This window comes from Seriola dumerili, unplaced genomic scaffold (genome assembly GCF_002260705.1).
Source record: "Seriola dumerili isolate Sdu_G_001 unplaced genomic scaffold, Sdu_1.0 BDQW01000017.1, whole genome shotgun sequence".
Classification (NCBI taxonomy): domain Eukaryota; kingdom Metazoa; phylum Chordata; class Actinopteri; order Carangiformes; family Carangidae; genus Seriola; species Seriola dumerili.
Window position 1 is genome coordinate 4,035,450 of NW_019174272.1, and position 17,082 is coordinate 4,052,531.

Here is a 17,082-nt window from a genome sequence, read left to right on the forward strand (position 1 = left end):
CGTGCCTGTGTAATCAAAAGGTCTTTCTCCAGGTGAAATAGGAGTGCAATGCGATGTGAATGTATCGATTGAGGTCTTCATGAGTGGGGACACCAATGAGTTGTTGGTGCAGTGTGTAATTTCATGTGCTTCTCTCGGTGTGTGTGTGTGTGTGTGTGTGTGTGTGTGTGTGTGTGTGTTTAAAAGAATAATTTTTCTTGTGTGTGCACTTGCACTGTGACTGTGAATGTCAAACTATACGTGTAAAAAGCTGTAATTTTCTAACCAGATCAATTTCAGAAATAACCAATCAGGCAGACAAAGAAAGAAAGAAAGAAAGGAAGGGTGTGTGTATGTGTGTGTGTGTGTGTGAGAGAGAGAGAGAGAGAGAGAGAGAGAGAGAGAGAGAGAGAGAGCACAGCTACCTATAATCTTATAGGGCGTGCTCATGTGTAAGCCAAATCACCCAATCAGCACAGATCCCTATTCTGGCCACTTGTTCATTACACCCTGTAGTTATCATTGTAGCAGAATGCAGAGTTCCCTCACACACACTCACACACATACAAAGGATTCTTGGCTGCCTTCAGGACTAAAGATGGATGACGGTGTGATAGAGGAAAGATGATTATAGAAGATGTTCGCCGTTGTTTCTATTCTCCCCTCTCCCTCCAGGGCTCTGCACCTTTCCCTCCACTCACTTTCTTCCACCCATCATCTTTCCACCCCCCCATCTCCAACCACTCATCTTACAGCAGCCTCCCACTGGCATACTACCCCCGCCACCCCACCCCCACCATATTTGCCCGCTTCCTCTCTACTTCTTTCTCCCTTTTCCCTTCCTCCAATCACAGCCACAAGGTGACCCTGTGGATATGTGCTACCTGTGATCATAGTGGCTCCACAATTCACAAGCTATGCACAACACAACCTCTGAGACAATGCACAGTTGCTAATTTAATCGCAACAATCCCACATAGACTCATCAATAAGAGTGCGCAAAGGTAAACAGACAGCTCCTTCCCCATCTATTTTAGTACTTATTGTGAGCTAAGAAAAAGCTTCATTGTTTTTTTATTTACTCAGGGAATAAACTCACCCATCTGTTGTACAATACATTTTCAAAATGTTGATATGTTGATGATGAGCTTAGTTAATACTTAAATGCTTAAAATAAATGCTGAATATACTTTTTGACATCTCTCTGCCTCTACACTGACACCTCAGGGGTCAACATACAAGATACAGGGCACTTACTCATTTCTGTAACGCTGCATCTCTTTTGTTGACAAGAATACAGGAGAGAGGAAAAGAGCGGAAACGCTAAGGAGAGGGAGACAACTGGAGGCAGGGATCGCGAGGATAGACAGGAGACAGCACGGAAGAGGAAGTGTGTGTAAAGCAAAGGAAGACAGAAAGAGGGAGATTTAGTGTTGACAAATTGAAGACGGATACGAGAAATCAAAAGGGAAAAGGCAGTGCCGTCTTTCTCAGAGCGACTGGTTCTGTCAGAGGATTCCCACTTCGTCAGAGACGTTAAGCTACATGCTTACAGGATCAGAAAACTGCTCTTCACGCTGCAGTGAGCGAAGCTGATTGGAAAACATTCATCTTCATTTAACAGGCAAAGACCCTGCTGATGCTGCTACATGTACATGCAAGACGCATGGCAGACACCACACATGCACACATACACTTGTACAGTACACAGAGGTTTCCAAAGCATCTTCTGCAGTCTATACACTAACAATGCTATTAACAACGCTTCATCTTTGTGAATTTGAGCATGAAATATTTAGATGTGTATTTTTCTGATGAACCTTTAGTTCAAAAAAGACAAGAGATTTTAAATTGATAAACTGCCCTGCTGACAGTCTACCAAGGTAATGGTTCTCTCCTAGCAGATTTCTCTGTCACTCTCTACTGTACCTCATTTTCTCATTCGTTCTTCAAACCACATATTTTCTCTTATCTTAAGTCTTGTCTCATTTCCTCCCACCCTCCCTTATTCCCTTCCTACCTCTCTTTCTTTCTGCCTGTCTCTCTCTCTCTCATGGTCCATTTAAGTCACTCTTTCACTCTCTTCGTCTTCCTCCTACTCGTTCTTAGTTTCTCTTGTCAGGGAGGCGGAGGAACAGTGTGGGTTGGTGGTTCCTCCTAAATATTTAATCCGAATTAAACATATAAGGACTATTCTACACTCAATAATTCATACCAAGCTGGAAGATACCAGGACAGTCATCTTGCACCCTTCTCCCCGCACCCTCACCACCCCACACAGGAAGAGTGAGGGATCTAGAGAGAGGTGGAGGGGGAGGGAGAAACAGGCACTTCTCTAGTAATTAGGCCTAGAATTGGATTCACATAGAAAAAAATACCTATATGACAGGCCCTGATAATATCTAATGGACTGATTCTCAGCATGTAGTCGTGCTTGTTTGACATTCAAATGAAATTTTTCCAGCTTTGTGTGGAAGGGATAAAAAAAAAAAAAACAAGATAAGTGATACACAAATATGAGGAAGATAATTACCCTCATCATCCAGAAAAAATGATGCAAATGTGGTGCTTTTAGTATTGTCTTTCATTGCACTTATATAACACATCATCTATATACTTTACATCTCTGTAAAACTCAAGTGCTTGCTCATTATTCATTGATTACCTTTGCAATTATTTCCCCTCCCTCCTCCTTTTTACTGGGACATGAGGTAGCACACTCTTAAATCAGACCAAATGAAAGCATAAGACAGATGATAGGGAATATTATTTGTAGCTGCAAAGAGCACCTTTCAGTTTTTTTTTTTTTAATTACTGTCTAACTAACTTCACAACATTATATTAATGATAACAATTGTCACGTGGCATCTTGAAAAGACAAAATTAAAGCAAAAAAAGCGATGAGCCTTGAATACAACTGCCTGTTCCGCCTCTGGTAAGGCAAAAATAAACACATAAAACACTGAGATATACATTTCAGTGTGCATGCATTAAGACTTAATAGTTTATTGCCTCTTGATATAAAACATAAACAACCCTGAGTATGATAAACAAAGCAGAAACAACTGAACCGCAAAATGTCTACATGAATAAACCAACATGCTGAAAATAAGGAACAAGCAAGACATAGCTTTCTTTGGTCATCCTCCTCCCTTTCACTTGCCCTCTTAGGCAGACACACACTCTCTCCCTCTCTCCTACTTTATCCCAGCCAGTCACCTTTAGTCTTCTCCTTTCCTTCTATTCTTTGGCTTCCCTCCTGCAGAGCCAGAAGAAATCAAAACACAGGCGTACTGGCACAGAGACAAACACACACTCTCATTGTCTCTCTCTCTGTCATATACTTACCCCTTTCAGACTGATGCAATGAACCAAGATAAACCTGCATTTGCTGCCAATGTGGATGGGTCAACACATGTTATCGCACCTGGTTTTGTGACCCAGCTCCTGACCTGCATGTTAACATGGGCTTGTCACTACTTGGCTTTGGTATACAAGCATAAACACAGGTTTCCATAATCACCATAGGACTGTGGTAAAGGTATTACAGAACTAGTATAGTTTCACTGTATCCCTATACCAGAGAGAGAGAGAACACATTTTAAAGTCCTATCAGTTTCCATATTGATTTTAAAATTCTTTTGCTTGATCTTGCACCGGCCTACTTGTCTCATATGGTTCCAATGTATGAACCAGGAGCCCCTCAGGTCCTCTGGCGTAAGTCTTTTAGTTATTCCAAAGTGCAGGACCTTTTGGTGAGGCAGCTTTTAGTTTTTAAGCTTTTCTGCTGTTGAAACAGTCTGCCTGAGCATCTGAACATCTTTCAAGAAAAACCTACATTTTTGGTCTAGCTTTTGATTAGAATCTTTTGTGCTTTGGTTTCATCATACATTTTTACATTTGAGTTGTCTTATTGTCAGTTTGTCAGTTATCTGTAAAGCAAGATGAACATGATTGTAGAAAGAGTCCTCTTGCATTAACTTGAGACAGAATAAATAAAATGAATTCACCATTTCTCCTGCCAATGTAAATATTGCCATCACCAATTTTGATAAACACTAGAATCTTGTAGCTTCTAGGTATTTTACCTGTGACTGATTTCTGATACTATGTGGAGATGTAACTTCTCACTTTGTCATTTTAGTTTGATTCCACATGTGTTGTCCATGTGGTTGGTGTTTTCTCAGGAACATCTCCATAATAATAGTTAGTTCACTGGCACATTCACTGAACAGTTTGCTCACCGTGTAGGTCAATATTTTGTTCCCTTATTGTGTAAGTGGGAATAACAAACGAGTTCAGAAATTGAGTCCTGTGGACTCCACATTGTGTGTAGCTGTGTAGAGCCCAGAGGAAACTATGATCAAGTACAGGGAGATTTCTTCTTGATCTCAAAACATGAACATGAAGAATCAGGGGAGTGACTTTAATTGAGGTTGTGTGAGGTTCATGAATTACTTCCCAGAGCGAACTCTCTCGTTTGCTTACTCTCTTTTTTTCCCCTTTCTCCTCTACAGTTATACCCCTCCAATCTCACATACACTGTGGGTCTCTGAGTGTGAGTTGGAGGGAACCCCTGCGATGCCTATCAGCCTGATGAACAGGAAGCTGGTGAAATTACCTCAGTGAGAGAGAGAAAGGGCCGAACAACAGAGGGATGACACAACTATCTCTCTCTCTTCTTCTCCATCAACCATAATCAACTTTGGCTTTCTGAGACTCTCTGCATGGTGCATGGGCACTAATGATTGTAGAATGTGTCTGTTGAGAAAAGCCTGACATTTAATGGACAACATACAAGGAGGTGGATTACTTTTACTGAATACATCATCAGAGATTATGCTTTCAAAGTTTTATGTCTTGGTCCATTTTTTATAGCAATGTTAAGGTTATAAGCCGAAGATGTCCCACTGTTGCGTGTCTTACGTGTCTCACGCCTTGATGCTGTGGCGCGTAATTTAGTTTTGCCTTCTCACGTATTATATGCGTGGTTCCCAGCACAAAATTCACTATAATTTATCTGAATTTATATTTTATATATCTGATTAGATATTTAGTTTATATACCTGAATATGACACATGAAAACATATAATATAATTATATTATGTGAATAATTTAATGGGTGAAAGGCAGTATTTTTCCAATGCTCTCTCTCTCTCTCTCTCTCTCTCTATGTTTTGCTCTCAATTAGGATAAACAAAAATCACATGATGCCATGATGCCTAACAACTCTTCGCTTGTTAGATCGCTCATCAACAATGGATGACACCAAAATCAATGTGAAGATCGAAAATCACAAAGAGCTCTATGACTCACAGAAACCATGTTATAAAGACAATAAAAAAGGAAAAGGCATGGGAGGAAGTTTCCACAGCTGTTGGTGCAGATGATAAGTTATATATAGGGTTTTTTTTCTCCTTTTCCATTACCGAGGCCCAGTTGTCACCCTCCTCCCCCTCCTCCTTAAATCATGTCATCTGTCATCCGAGAGAAGTAATCTCAAAGTTGAAGCAAGTTGCAAGAAAAAGGCACTGCACTTCTCATTCAGCCAAGACTGAACCCCCGAACATCTGCTCATACAGTTTTAGTTTGGTACCTATATGCAAATTAAGGTCCCTCTTAATTGGCCCACCCCTGGAAAACCTGTGGCACAGGATTCCAGATCCCCGCCCAAAACATTATGAAAAAATAAATCCGAAATGAATTTATAATGAACACCAATCAAACATTTGATTATTGATTGCATTATCCAAGGAAAACTCAATGAAGAAAGGTAGAGCTGGAAATTAGAAGCTCCACAACAGACACACTGGAGGTGTGGACACTCGTGCGGGCTGCAGCAGTTCGCCAAGGTAGCCACCACGCACACTAAACGCAGCTAACGCACTTCACAACAGTGCGGTGTGGACGCAACGTCAACTGTGCAACCTCATCTGATGGGTATAGTCATCCTCAGAGCTTTTGCCAGAAGTTTGTAAAAAGGCCACTAACGGTAAGATAGCAAGAACAGATAAGATATTTGATTTTGTCTGAATTAGTTCAAGCTCGATTTTTTGAAAATGTGACAGCCCTAGTACAGATTAGGAAAAAGTAGGTTAAATTCCTTCATAACAAACATATGTAGATCTGCCAGCACCAGAATTTGAATTGTGAATGAAGAGGTGTATATATTGTTCCTTTGGAAACAAATGGATTATCAAAAAAATGCATAATTGGCCTGTAAAATACAGAGATTTTAATGCAAGGGTGAAACCGGGTTTGTGGACTTTTATAATGCTGCCAAAACACACTTCTGTGCTTAGTTTGAGTGTGGCAGTGGTAACAGTTCTGCAAGTTCAGAGAGAGGCAGCATCATATTATCTGGCCTGTACAGCTGCTCCTGCTGAATGATTCACAGCCCATTGTTCTGCTCTGGTGTATTGTGTTCAGAAGATCCATCAGTGTGAGCATCAGTCAGCCACTGGAACCCCACCGAGGACGCAATCAATCCATTTACATGCTGCACAACCATGACCAGTGCTGGGCTGCCTGAAATATATGACGTGTACTATGTGTGTGCACATATGTGTGTGGTTTCTGTGTGCACACGCTTTTGATTTCTTTGTGTGACTCAGTGCATTACGATTGTTAGAATAACTGAAACACATGATAAAAATGGTTAACCTGCAGTATTTTTTACAAAGAGGGAAGGCTATCGCATGATAAATACCTGGCTGAGTCATCTCTAACATTCCAGCCATCATGTTAAAATAAGGCTTGGATGTGTGTGTATGCTACTGATTACAAATTTATTAACAAAATGCTACTGGCAGCCAGCTGTGCCAATAGTCGCTGATCTGACAAATACTCCCTTCCCTTACAAAAGACATAGTACACTATGTTCACAGCGAATTGAAGCAAGAGCAACAAAGTAGTAAATAAATTAGTATGGCTGCAATAAGAGCTGCTTGTTTGCATCATAGAGGACGTGTTACACTGTTATCTTGTGAGTGAGTGTAAGGTTGTGTGTGGGCGCATGTGCACTGTCTGCACTGCCGCTGCATATACCACTTTGTTGACTGTAGCAACATCATGCCCCCTGCTACTGTGATCAAATGTACCATGATTAAAAGACAAACACACACACGTACACGTGCATATGCACACACACCAACACACACACGCGCGCGCACAGCATTTAACAGCATTAGAAAGAGGTTGGCTTCATATGACTGACTCCTCCCCAGGGGAGAGGGATGTGTGTGTGTGTGTGTGTGTGTGTGTGTGTGTGTGTGTGTGTGTGACAGCCATGCTTGACAAGACGTGTGTCAAGACTTAAACACTTCCAAAGCGGTTCAGACTCTCAAGGTGGAGGCCATTTGGTCCTGAACTTCATCTGAATATATTTACATCCACTTAACATTACGTGTCATACATAAAAGATGGGGTAATAATTGCTTCAATAAAAGTTTCATGATGGGCAAGCTTCATTTGACAAATCCATTTGTTCCTCCTCCACGTATTTTTCCTTTTTGGGCTTTGCTATACAGCAGACACCTCAAAGCTTAATGGTGATATTGCTGTTATTAGTGATTTAATGCTGTGCCTGTGTGAGTGTCTGCATCTGTCTGTGTGAGTCTGGCTGTGCTTCAGTGTTTTGTCTATATACTGTTTATATTTTTGCTTTTCCTGCATCTCTAAATTCACCAATGCATGCGCTAATATACGTATGTACGTATGTATTTGCCGGCATGTGTATGGGGACATGTATGAAAGTGCCACTCACCAGCTCCTTCTTCTTCATGCACTCCATTAGAATGATGAACAGATGTTGGGCCTGTGTGCGGCTGTAGGTGAATGTCTTCTGGATGGTCACCAGCAACTGGTCTCTTAGAGACTCATTAATTATGCTGCAGAGGCAGAGAGGTGTGGAAAGAAAGACAAAAGTGTGTCAGGAAGGGGTCAGGTAGAGGTAAAGAGAAGAAAACACTGAGGGGGAAGTGGGCAAATTAGATTTGTTTGACAGTAAGTGATACCAAGGTTGACTGGGACTCTCAGCAATACTTCCTCTGAGTCCTTGGTGAGATGTGATTTACCTTCATCTTTAGCTGGATATATGACGCTTTAAAACTGTGTGTTATTAGCAGTATAAGTACAGCATCAGCACATTGCATTGCGTTGTGTTTTTATCTGTTTCCTCAAACATGCGTACCTGCAGAATTACATTGTTGCTTCAGCATCCAGTATATATGAAATTGTATGCTTGTTATGTTTGATCTATGGGACTTAAATCATTTCATAATAATTAAAACTAAAATATTCTAAATTCTGATTAAAAACAACCTTAGGAGGAATATTTCTGCAGTGTAACTGATTTTCCACACTGGATGAAATTTGTATTAGTGAGTGTTTGTCCTTGGATTACGGCATAATATGCACATGTGACTGCATACCCTCCCTCCTCAGAGTATTTGTGTCCAAAGGCCAAAATGTCCGACGCTCTGCCACTTCCATCACACACCACCACAGGGACTGGAGGAGTGTCCCTGAGGTACTCCAGAACTATGGAGATCACATTAGGACCTCCCTCTACAATCAGAGCCACCACTGGCACACCCTGACCAATACCTGCGAGAGTGGGAGCAGGAGAAACAGTGGGTGATGATAGAGAGGAAAACAGAGATGACCAATAAAGGGGAAAGAAAAGTGAAGAAGGAAAGGACAAGTTAAAGATAGAAAAAGACACAGGGAAGATAGTCATTACATCAGCAATACTTGAGCCATAAATAGAAAAACTCAATCCAACTTTGTTACTGACAAGGTGTAAATGTGAAACCTGTGATGTCTCACAACTCTATTGTCAAGACACTTTCTAATTATGGTAGAGAGGTTTTTTTAAAAAAAAAAAAAAAAAAAAAAAAAAGCACATGTACCAAAAATAACCAACCCACTTTGTGCTCTGTTCCAGTGGCTTGTGTGTATGAGAGAGAGCGTTTCACTGATAAACCCCCACTGTTCCACACAAAAATGGCTCCTTGCCTGCTCATCACAGGCTATTTAGGGTAATTATGCATAATTAGCAGGTGGGTTTTTCTGCATGAAGTGAGGCTATGTACAGGAGAAGGTACTGTAGATATGAAAATTATCGCTAAACTCTCAAAGGAATTTCCTGCCTTATTCTTGCTCCTGTCTTTCTAGCTTCTGGTTTCTTTTCCTCCGTATTCTCCTTAAGGTTCTCTTCATACCACTAAATATTGTCTTTAGACACCAGAAACCCTGTAAACTCCAGAGTCCCGTTCTCTCGGGTATTTTGACTCTTCTAATTCAAAAGCCGTGTAACTGTCGGATCTTCCCCGCCCTGCACCCTCTTCCTGGTCTGCATAATTCACTGAGGAAAAAACCATAGTCTGTGTCTCAAACACGCAAGCAGACGAGCACATACAAATGCGTGCTTACATACTGCCGTGTACACACTCACACAGACACAAGCACATGCACACATTCAGTAGCATACCCACCACCACTACACTTTGCCTCACACAGCCTCGTGTGGCCTTGCAACAGGGACAGTTACATAAGGAGAATATTTTAGGGGCCTTGCCTACTTCAAAGAGGTAAAACGTCATTGTGCCACAGCCACGTCACTGTGCCGACCATATATCAACAGGGCAAAATGTGAGAGAGAAGCAGACTAATGGCTTGCATTTTGTGTCTGATTCTTCCATTTCTTTTCGGTGTCTATTTTTGTTGTTAAAACCATGTGTCTATGTGTGAGTTTGCTGTTATGTCAGATCGAGCATTGATATTGATGACTAGTGAGCTTTGGAGGCAACGCTGCAGTATCTAAAGCAGATTATTGTTCAACTGAAACCCACCGAGGAGCAGATGAGGAGGGGAAAGCACAGCTGTGTCATGGCTAATTGGTAGGAGAAAATTCTGCCTGCCTGCGTGCACACATACACACATGCACACACAAACACACACACACACACACACACACACACACACACACACACACACACACACACACACACACACAAACTAAGTAACACAAATGCAGATAGCGGCACACACATATGTAAACAAAACCACAAATGAAGCAAGTTTCTCTTTTGCCTGACTACCCAAAAACAGCGGGCACATTTTCGGATGGCTTTTGACCTCCCATTCACAATTAGATTTTCTAATTAGCCACAGCCCTGACTTCCGTATTTATCCCTGTGAGGGAGTGGATGTATTAAAACATGGGTGGTGAAGCCAAACAATGTGGCCCATTTATTCCAATTAACGCTGCGAACTCAGTGGATACACCGAAAAGTTTTCTCCTGCTTCCAACTGTGGAATGACAACAAAATCATATTCTGATTCAGTTCCTATTGCTTTAAATTTCATTGAATCTTACGGTTATACTTATGATAATTTAGTGAGTAATCCCTCTTTGTGTGACGCCCAGGAAACTGTTAGTTTTAGTTTAGTTTTACAGACATTTGTATTCTAATGTATGCATGGATAAAGTTTTTTTTAGCTAAAAAAACATAACGTGAATTTCGATTGCGATTATCGCTAAAAACATCGACACAGTCCACTCCTCTTCCTGGAAGCTTGTATGGGAACTGAGGGCTTAAACTTACTGGTATTGATGCTCTTCCAAACTGCTGCTTCTACTGAACTTAAATTTAATAATGCTATTGTTAGAAAGCTGAGAGTGCTTTTAACTATTTCATCTATGGAGGCAGGTTTAGTGGTCTGAATTCTCCCTTTATAGTAAATAAAACATTAAGTATTTGAATAGATGCAGTGTTGTTACATGAGTCGGTACTTTCAGAGGAATACCTGTTGTTCTTGATGGAAATGTAATCCCATAAGTGAAATGCTAAACTGTTAAAGAGAATTTAGTGAAGATGCAATCCTTCTCTGGAGTTGCCAAAGGGCAGCACTGTTATGGAGTGGACCGTCCCCATACGTCTTGTACATGCACTGTGTCGATCACTGGCCACTATCCTCTAATCCTGCTCCTCCTTCCGCCCCCCATTCAAATTATGCTGTCACTGAATGGCAACAAAATGGAAGTGGGCTGCTGATAATACAAATACCTTTAAGTGAAATCTACATGGTTGTCATTGGTAAATCAAATTTTCACATGTATTTCTCTATTATTGATTTTTTATTGGACTTTTACCTGTTATTTGATCATTAAAAAATAAACAGTTAAGTCATACATGCCTATACTGCACCTAACATAACGATACATATTATGTACTGTAGATACAGGTTTTCAGATAAATATACACTCACACACGATATATTCTACTGTATATGCTGTGTACTACCTCTCACAGAGAATCTGGCCCACCCCTTCTCCTACACTGTATCCATGCACCATTCACACACTCCAACGCATCAGGTAACACAATCGTCAAATCCCTACTCTTACTCCTACTCTTTCTCTCTGTATCCCAGCCATAGTTTTAACCCAGTGCCCACACCTTATCTCTGAGGAGGGAAACTACCCTGAAAAGGTGTGAAAAAGCAGAGGCAGAAGAAGAGGAGAGAGGCTGTCGATGAGAATCATTGGCCAACTTTCTATATTTATCCAGCCTGGGAGACGAGGAAGTAACGAGGAACAGAAGGAATTAGGGAGGGAAAGAAGAGCGTGTAAGCAAGACACACATAACATGCTTAAATGGTCCTAATTAAGGATCCAGCAATGACTCATCCTCTGCATGCGTGTGTGTGTCAGTGAGTGCCTGGGTGTGTGCGAGTGTCTGCGCGTTTGTCCTTGTATGTCAAATTAGTATCAGCATGACTGGAGGTGTGTTACAGTATGTGGGTCGTTGTCTTCTCACCCCCCACCCCCCACCCCCCCCCCCCAAAAAAAATAAAAATACAAAAACACACTCTCTCACACTCACACACACACACACCATTATCCTAGCAACAACTAAAGCAGCCACGAAACATCACATCTGTGAGGGCAACTCGACTCGACAGGCTACAGAACAAAAGGTCAGGGGGTCCGGTACATTAAAAGGCCAAAGCTTCCCTCAAACTTTGTTTTTTCAGTTGCGTTATGACATCAGGATATCCTGCCGTTTTTGACCTACTCACAGGAATTGATTGATTCGGATTGCCTGTGCCAACTTTTTTACCAGCAATATGTGTCAAGTTGGAGTCGTACCAGGGCCGAGTGAGCCAGAGAGACTCAATCATGGATGGTGTCACTGACCAGTAAAAGGCATTTACAAGTGGTAAATTGGGGTTAAAGGAATTGATTTGTATGTTGATTTGTGTATGTGAGTCTGTGCGTATGTGCTTATGTAGAACTCTCTCACTATATGAGTTGGTATTTAGTGATGTAGAATATTAGACCCCACTTATACATAACCACTTGGATATCAAAAAAGCTAAGAGTAAATGCATTTGCAAGGGATTTACATCCAGTTGTTCAAACCACCTCTGATTCTCAAATGGTGTAAATGCATCTGTCTCTTCCAGACTCATATGCAAGCTTTACTCCTACTCCCAAGTATATCTATGACAGTAAGCGGTTTGTGGAAGCAACAGTAAACACGTTATTATGATAGAAATGCTTTGCAAATGGAAACTCTGGAAAGCATTAAATCAGGTTTATTGTATAGTTCGTAATCACAGTGCAAATCCCAAAGGGTCTGTAAGACTTATATGAAGAAACACAGAACATAGAAAAAAAACTGCTACAGTATTTGACTTATTTGATTGTTTAGTAGTGTGTATAAGCCATCTACCAGAACACTTCTCACCTTCCTACTACTCTTTTTTTTACCAGTCCTACGCTTCCAAAAGACATTTACCACAGTTCACACTCCTGATCATGCACTCAGATTCTTTCCACACCACATAACATGTTGTCATCCATGCACATCCTCAGCCTGGAACCATACCAGGAGCAAGTCTTGTATCCAACCCACTACTGACTCTCTCTCTCTCTTTATTATCTCTCCACCACAAGGTTTAACACTCTGGTGGTTCATGTTTATCATTTTGACATTTTTTGTACCCATTCGTGCTTGAACACACCTTACCCCAATGACTTCAATTGTCCCCACACTGTCTCTCTGCGCTTATTCTCATGTGCCCACAAACACTTTGTCTACTGATCCACACTCAGTGTCACTTCAACTCACTGATTTAACCATCATCATCAATGCAGTACCACCACAGTGATCAAAACCACTGAACAGAGGGATTATTAAAAATAATATTTATTTATGTGACTTACAGTGTGATGGTTTGACAGAATATCTCCCTTGTTCCTTATGTTTCTGTTATTTTCCCCTCCCTTGTGCCTCTGTTTGTCTCTGTCTCTTTGTGTGTGCGTATGTATTAGCCTGGGTGTGGCGATCCAATTTCCTCCTCCCACCGAGATTCCTGTGCATCTGCTGGCAATCATCTCAACAACTCCACCTGAAGTCTGCAGTATTTAAACCCTGGTCCTGCACTCCACTCTTTGCCTGATTGTAATGTGTCAACGGCCAATTCCCATGGTCTTAAGTATGCCTCATGTTGCGTGTTATCCTGGGAAAGTCGTTTTTTGGCTTCCTGTGCTTCAGGTTCACTGCTCCATGACTTCCTGATTTGCTTGCCACACTCAGTCCCTCGTTTGTCTCCTGTGACTGCTGAACGATCAGGTATATGCCTGCCTCACTCCATTGTCGCTCCTGGCTTAACTCCTGGCTCAGCTACCAGTTCCCCTGCCTGCCCCACTTCATCAGCCTTCCTAAAAGCCTTGCATGAAACAGTCTTTACTCTTACTATGTTTCTGAGTCCTACTTCTGGGTCCTGTACAATTGCAATGAGCTTAACACTTTTAAAAGGCTGAATATTAACTTTTGCACAACATAATTTACAAGCTTCACTCCATAAAACTGTCTTGCTATTTGTGTCTTATTTGACAGTCGCATTCAGCGGAGGGTGACATTTCCAGAGCAGATTCATACTGTGACAGCGCAGCTTTGTGATATGTGTCAAAGAACAAGAGCCACAGAGTAACCCAGTTGGTCACAGATAAAAAAAAAAAATGCACAATATTATTAGCTTTATCTAAAAAAATCAAGATTTCGTCCAGGCATTTATAGCGCTTGAAAGAAGAGCATTACAACACTCTTGACTCTCCATGTAACATAGCTTAACTATAAAATCTTCTCCATGGGCTGCTCCACAGTGGAGGTCACAATGTCACAGCTAATCTGCAACACAAGGTCTTATGGCTTCTGGATTCAATTACCCCAGCTACTTCATCTTTTACGTATGCTGTGATTAATGGAACCACTGCTATAGGAGGGTCAGTGAAGGTTACACAGTAGACACAGAGTTAAAACACACACATGCCTAAACACATGCCTATACCCATCTACCCATTCAATATACAGACTACTTATGTGCCCCTCTTAATATTTCCTAGTAATTTAGGTCAAATGAAAGAGGGCACACTGAAGGTGCCTCGTGCATTCTCACAGACTTTATCTAAACGTCCACAAATGTATAACTTTAATTCCTCTTTGAGCCTGGAATGTATATCAAATTTAAAATTGTGTTGCGCAAAAACAAAAGCGTGAATTTTTCTCTTGTTCAATCTTTTTTTACAATTGCTTATCGCACTTTTTCAAGAACTGCTTTATATATAATTATAACCCTCTCTGCAACACTCTGAGTCCCTTTTCCCAGCTTTCATTTTCTCACTCTCCTCTTTTCCTCTTTCGCTTTTCCTCTCTCTGAGGCAGGTGTGTGATTGAAAAGCATTATAGCCACTGCTGGAGACATGTCATAAGAGCTGTGCAGTGGGTGAGTAAGCTGTGCTAAATGATGCCAATATTCGACTGATTTTCTTCATGTTTGAGTTTGACGATGTCTGCTACCTTCAGAAGATGGTCTGAGGAGAAGCTCAAGAGAAAGACATACCCCAGAGTGTGTGTGATCATAATTGAGACACTTTTCTTTAAATCAACAATTACATTTGTATTTGAATGTTTATGATCACTGGTTATAAGCTCAGTCTCTCTATTCACACGTGAAGTGTCCTGTGCTGCCCAAGATGAATCCTTGTCACAGTAATCCAGGCTCATTTGCATCTGCATCTCTTTACGTGATCTATCAAGCTAGACCATGTCTGGGCGAACAAACAAGAAGTCCACGCACGTACAGCAGGGCACAGTGCTGAGTATTTACTCGAGCGTACAAATGTGTTGGCTCCATCCACAATATTTACAGCCTCCCAACCCCAGTTTCCTTGTCTTAAGATATTTATCTTGTTTACACCCAGCCAGCGCTGTCCCTTAGATACTCTTGTCCACTTTCCACTGAAGAGGGTTACAAAACCACAGGAGGTGACACCATCCCCAACATGAAATACACAGTAGAGAAAGCAGGGTATGCACAGGGAATACACATGTCTTGTTACCACAGGTGGTGTTAAGAGGTTTAGAAACTGGACATCTCCACTGAAGGCTTTTGACAGGTGCCATAACTTGCGATGGAAATGTGCAATCACCACAAATATCCAGTGGCAACAGGTACTCAAAATGTAGCAAGGTTTCAGACAAATGATCACAAGTTAGAAGAATTGTTAAGACACTGTCCGCAATATAACATTTTTCTTGAGCATAGTCAGACCAGAACACCTATACGTTTGTAATATAGAATTGATTCACATATTTAAAAACTATGTTATAATATTGTGGAGCCAATTTGATTGCTACAGCATTTTCGGCAGTCACATGATGATACCCGTTGCATGGAAAATTGCACACAGGCATAGGCACAGTAGGATTAGCTACAGGATTGCCCAGACATCACAAAAATACCAAAGGGGGAGATTACGCATATCTATCGACTGCACTCCTTTCATCTTATGTTTGTGTGCAGCGTGCGTGACTATATTTTAAGAAAAAAAAAGAAAAAAAGAGCTTGTGATTACGTGTGGTCTACAACCCACATGTAAGGGTATTCAAACTGCTTTCTTTCCTTTTTACTTTCTTTATCCTCCTTTCCTTGACAGGACCTCAAGCTACACTTAGATCCCACAGGAGCCATGCTGTGAGGAAAATTGATGTGCTCCTCGATTCACCGTGGACAGGTAATCAAATCAAGAAATGGTCCTTGTCTGCCAACCCTACAGCGGTGAATGGGGAAGTAAAGGATACGCACGTACAACAAGGTACAGTACATCAGACACAAAAACACAGTAATCGAACATTGGGGAAGAACATTTACTTGAGAAACTGTGAAATATAAATTCACACTACAAGAGAATAGAGTTGTGGCTAGTTTGTAGTAGTGTCTTTTTGGCGGTAACCCCTTTTGGGGATGAAGCTATCCCTCTGTTGAAAGAAAAGGCTTCAGGTTCAGAGCTCTTTTTTTCTTATGTTAAGAGACTTAACATTATTCATGGGCCTCAAATCTCACAGCCGTGAAGATTTAAAAGATTTCATTCACTTTCTTTAATTTCTTCTTTAATGTTTGGGTTTTGTAAAATCCACAAAATCCTGAACTATCTTACCTGGACAACAAGACTAGCTAGATTTATCACATCTTCTCAATCTAATTTAAATTAGTGCTCAGACAAACTGAGATAAACTTGCTTTGATTGTGGAAATGCACTCGCTTCACAGGTCACAGATAAAAGTACTGATTAACCTCATACTGTACAAGCACAAGTATTAGGATGATTTTAATCAGGGCTATACAATTATAAAGCTGATACAGCACTTCACCTGAAGCAGAAACTGTGGCAGGTGATAAAGCTGAAGCTGGTTATCAGTGTAACCTCAGACACTGCTGAGGTTAAGGTTATTCTGTGACAGAGTCTGGGTGATGGGTCTGTATTGTGGATGGTCAGCAGCAGATATACAGTATATGTAGTTACCTATCACCGTCTGTCACTAGTAGATCCCCATACGTATTTGTGCCAACCTTGGATCCAAATTAAGTTTGAAGAAAATCACACCATGTATTTAAATTAGATTTATATTGGATGCTTGTATGACTACTGGGCGTCCCTTTGCCTTCCCAGCCCCTTTTGTATGAGTCCAGGCATAGGATGACAAAGGGAAGTCCATAGGTCACATGACTGGATGATGGCCGAAGAA

At 41.1% G+C, this 17,082-nt stretch overlaps 1 protein-coding gene across 1 annotated transcript in view; it reads right to left on the minus strand.

Annotated features, from left to right (window-relative positions):
- LOC111226390 (transient receptor potential cation channel subfamily M member 3-like) overlaps positions 1–17,082 on the minus strand; it is a 114,130-nt gene that overhangs the window by 42,272 nt on the left and 54,776 nt on the right. Inside the window, exons 7-8 of the mRNA XM_022751508.1 lie at positions 8,413–8,587; positions 7,746–7,869 (exon numbers count right to left, since the gene is read on the minus strand). Coding sequence (XP_022607229.1) covers positions 7,746–7,869; positions 8,413–8,587 — 299 coding nt within the window. The remainder of the gene's footprint in view (positions 1–7,745; positions 7,870–8,412; positions 8,588–17,082) is intronic.